We start from the raw sequence: 4,307 nt of genomic DNA, 5'->3' as shown, positions 1-4,307 counted from the left end.
ATAATAAAAAAAAAAGAAACACTTTGGAGACAGAGACAGATGAGCGGGGTGGGGGATGGGGGGTTCAGGGGTGGACTTCCCCTTGCTGAGCCTGCTGTTCTGTCTGTGAAATGGGTACACATCACCTGCCCACCTTACCAGCTGGAGTCTACTAGGTCCTCTTGGGTGGGGACAGAGAGAGTCTGCTCAGAGCCGTCAGCTCGTGGGACATGACTGCCTTACAGGAGCCTCTGCAGCCTGCCCACTCCACTCCCCACATCTGGCCAACAGCTTGACCTGTATCTCCGGTTGCTCCAGCAAGAACCAGCGCAGAGGGTACTTGTGGGCTCGCATCATGTCCACCGGTACGGTGAACTGCTCATCCAGGTGGAAGGTGTCTGTTCGCGTAAGGCTTGGGTCAAACTTGCTCCTCCAGAAACCTGCATCCAGGAGAAGGGCAGAGGCCATGAGGGCTGGGATTGGGGTGGGCTCCCCCCGACCACCTTCTTCCTAACCCATGCAAAACCTTTCCAAAAATAAGAATTAGAAACCAGGACTGCGTGGTGGAAGAACCCAGTATTCTGTAGGATCCTCCCTGCAACATTTTCAGATCTGGGCTGTGCCTTCCCCAGCCCTCCAGCTCCCCTGGGTCTATACAGGATGCCCACCTACCACCCAGTGCCTTGGCCCCTCCTCCTTCCCATAACCCAGAGTCCTCACCCCACCCCTTGACTCACAGCCCAGCCCTGAAGAGGAAAAGGGACCCTTGAAACAACCAAGGCCAGTTCAGCCTCCAGGCAAGACAAGAAAAAACCAAAGATGGGGGCTTTGTGATGGGCGCTTGAGAAGGGGAAGGCCGCACCCTGGAAATGGATGGCATTGAGGAGCAGCAACACTGTGTTTTCAGGCAGCTCCGAGAGGAAGTTCTCGATCTTCCCCTCAGTGGCATCCTTCACCCACTGGTTGATATTGGCCAAGTCATCTTCCTGTCTTCCTGTCAGGCTCATGGACTTTGCACCGAAGACCTGTTCTGATTGTTCCAGGAAGTCTTCTCTGATGGGAAATCCTACCAGAAGAGGCAGCAAGCTGTGCCCAGGGCTCAGAGCCTACTGGGTGGAGGTCACCTAAAGCTAGGCTCACCCCCAGGGAGATCCCTGCCCTCAGCACCAACCTTTCTGCAGGTACATTCTGGCAGCCAGTCGGAACGCCCCAGGCCCCAGGTCCTTGCAGAGGCGGCTGAGCAAGTGAGGGAGGCAGGACTCGGAGTCTGCGTGCAGTGCCTGCTGCAACCTCTTTAACGTCTGGTTCTGAGCACCTGAACGGGACCAAACGGGCTGTGGTCCAAGCTGTGGATGGGTTCTTTCCCACTCCCATGGCTCCTCAGGCCTTGGTTATCCACAGTCCCTCCTTGGATACCCACAGTGAGCACACCCACAAGGCTACCAACTCTCCTCCCAAATCAAGTGCCAGGACTCAGGAGTTCTGTCATCTCCACTGTGACAGGCAAAGAACCTTACTCCTGCAATTGCCTTCTCTCTCCTCTTTTCCCACAGTGAGACCCTCCAGTCCAGTGAGACATGTCAGAGCTATGAAATGCTTCCATAAAAATCACCAAGGGCCCAGCAACAATAGCAAAGTTCAACAGAACAGCAAACAATAAATGCTGGCAAGGTTGTGAAGATTGGAAGCTTTATTCACTGCTTGTGGGAAGGTAACTATGGAAGACAGTTTAGTGCTTTCTCAAAAAGTTGGAAATATAAATACCATTTGACCCAGCAATGCCACTACTGGGAATATACCCTAAAGGAACCAGAACTGCAACCCAAGCAGATACATGCCACACCATGTTTATTGCTGCATTATTTATAGTAGCAAAGAGATGGAAGCAACCCAAGTGCCCACCAACAAACAAATGGATAGAAAAACTTTGGCATATTCATACAGTGGAATACTATGCAGCCCTGAAAAACAACTCATAAAACATTACACAATATGGATGAACCTGGAGGACATCATGCTGAGTGAAATATTTCAGTCACAAAAGGACAAATACTGCATAGCACCATTGTTATAAAGCCGGTCTGTCATGAGGGATTGGGAGGAGAATAGGTTAAAAGTGGATAGATAATGAATGTTACACTGGAACAGATGAAGAAAAGAACCATTTAAAAGGAATATATGATTAGGCATTATATGTATAATAGCCCAGAATAACAGGTATGTTGCAAAGAGAACTGGGGGTTGGGGGGAGGTAACTGCAACAATGAAGAAATATTTTAAAAAAGTGAACTGGGGGAGAGAGAAGGGAGAGAATAGAGGTAGAACGTGCAACAGTGAATTAATGAAAATGTATCTTTTCTGTAAACTTTTGTTAAAATCATAAAAGAAAAATTATATTAAAATAAATAAATAAAATGGGAAAGGGTGGGGAAAAAAATCACCAGGGGAATTTGTCAGTAGGCAAATCCCTTCCATGGTTTAATCTGTGGGATTCTGACTCACAAGTGAATCTGCATTGTCATAAAAACCCCAAATCATCTTGAGAAAGGAGCCACCCATTGCTGAACTCTAGAGGACTGAAGTCCTACTGTGCTTTTTTTGGATGGCTGCTGTCATGGTACCTAGTGCCAGGTGTGATAGTGCCAGGGCCACGCTCAAGGGTGACAGGACGAGGTTAGGGCTGGTGGACGTTTTGGCCACCAGTGAGAACAGGTCCGTAGTGAAAGCCATCATTGCCTGTGCCAGCCTGCGGGTCTGCTCTGGGGTCAAGTCCCCCTGACAGTCTTCTGGGGCTCTTTTCAAGGTAACCTTCCCACCAAATTCCTGGAGGGAAGCCAAAGAGTCAGTGGTTAGCCTTGGTGTTGAAGGTCTCACTCATAGCCCTGGTGCCCAAAGATGGCAGGACCTTGTCCCAGCTTTAAGGGAATAGTGAGAGACATGTGATGGACAGTGGCACTCGGGACCTTGTCTCTCTGTTTGGTCCTGCCAACCCTCTCCCCTCCACCCTCCATACTCCAATACCTCAGCCCCAAGGCCATGCCTCTGCTGATTGGTCCTCCTTCCCCTAATCCCACCCATTCTTCCCAGCCCCACCTAACTGTACCTGGTTTCTCAACTTGAGGGGAAACAGGGGCAGCTTCTCCTGGCCCTGCCCATTCAAGAGCTGCAGAGAGGAAGGAGCAGATGGAGCATGGCTTTCCTATGGCCTCCCACCCTGAATGGGGTCACAGGTGAGACCCAACTCCTCCTGGGACCTCCCTCTCTCTCACATGACCCACAAACCCCAGTACCTTTTGATCCAAGGGGCCCATGGCACCCACTGGAGAGAACTAGAGAGACAGAGATGAGGATGGGAGGGTGGTCCCCACCAAACAATGACTCAACCCCAGGTCCTCCTTGCCCCCCCCAAACTGGTCTACCTGCCCCCAGCCCTTCTCAGCTGGGAACCAAGGGTTCTCAGCCTCTCCTTCAACTTGACCAACCCTTGTCCCACAAAACCCTGGCCCTTTCTCACCACCAAGGAGGGGCTTTGCAGGCAGGACAAGCTGAGTACCAGGAGCCCCCGGAGCAGCGCCATGTTCCTGTGTTGGGGACAGGAAGCCTCAGCTCCTATTTCACATCTCCATGCCCAGCCTTCCGAGTCCCACGTACCACAATCATGCTCACAGACACAGCCAACCCGAGCTCGGTGCACCCACCCAGAACACATTAGTGGTGTTCCCAGCTTTGAGAGACTGAGAGTTCTCCAGGGATCCATTTTTTTCCCCCGTTTGTTCTCATTTCCAATGTAGAATGTTTTGGTTAATAGAGGGAAAATATTAAAAACAGTAAAAGCTCTTTTTCTTTAAGGCCTCATGTTGTCAGACTTGCCTCCTGCCAGGGGGCCCTAAGTATCCCCCGGCGTTCCTCTCAGTTTTCACCTTAATTTGGAAAAAAGCAGCAAAACCCCATACTTCCTCCCATGTGTTATGAAGACCAAAGGCAGGCTGTCTGTGCAACACTGAGTACAATGCCCAGCACTCCGTTCAGTAGTTTTCTGCCTCACTAAGCTAGATGGCTGTGATGTGCCATCAAGTTGGAAGCAACTCTTAGCTCACCCTCCAGCGGGTTTTCAGAGGCGATAAATTATACAGGAGGAGACTGCCCATCCTTCTTCTGCAGAACAGTTGGCAGATTTAAAACTCTTGCCTTTTGGATTGCAGTGCAGCTTCTTACCATTAGGCCACCAGAGCTCCCAACTGAGCTAAGTACTCCCGTCCATGTGGCCAGCCTTTCTCACAGGTGGACAGGTGTGTAGCCCTGAGGTCCTCAGAACATCAGGGGGTGCT

The 4,307-nt window shown here is 50.8% G+C and overlaps 1 protein-coding gene across 2 annotated transcripts in view; it reads right to left on the bottom strand.

Moving 5' to 3' along the window:
* SERPINF2 (serpin peptidase inhibitor, clade F (alpha-2 antiplasmin, pigment epithelium derived factor), member 2) overlaps nucleotides 1–3,556 on the bottom strand; it is a 5,352-nt gene extending 1,796 nt beyond the window's left edge. Inside the window, exons 1-7 of one of the 2 annotated variants that reach the window (XM_006891024.1) lie at nucleotides 3,494–3,556; nucleotides 3,270–3,308; nucleotides 3,083–3,142; nucleotides 2,601–2,802; nucleotides 1,151–1,294; nucleotides 842–1,045; nucleotides 277–419 (exon numbers count right to left, since the gene is read on the bottom strand). In XM_006891024.1, coding sequence (XP_006891086.1) covers nucleotides 277–419; nucleotides 842–1,045; nucleotides 1,151–1,294; nucleotides 2,601–2,802; nucleotides 3,083–3,142; nucleotides 3,270–3,308; nucleotides 3,494–3,556 — 855 coding nt within the window. Of the gene's footprint in view, nucleotides 1–276; nucleotides 420–841; nucleotides 1,046–1,150; nucleotides 1,295–2,600; nucleotides 2,803–3,072; nucleotides 3,143–3,269; nucleotides 3,309–3,493 lie in introns of both variants that reach the window. The other variant, XM_006891025.1, reaches the window with a different exon arrangement.
* Between the last annotated feature and the right edge of the window lie 751 nt (nucleotides 3,557–4,307).

This window comes from Elephantulus edwardii, unplaced genomic scaffold (assembly GCF_000299155.1).
Source record: "Elephantulus edwardii isolate Elephantulus edwardi_28Jun2011 unplaced genomic scaffold, EleEdw1.0 scaffold00094, whole genome shotgun sequence".
Taxonomy (NCBI): Eukaryota; Metazoa; Chordata; class Mammalia; order Macroscelidea; family Macroscelididae; genus Elephantulus; species Elephantulus edwardii.
Note: the sequence above shows the minus strand (reverse complement) of the source record. Positions and strands in the feature narration are given on the sequence as shown.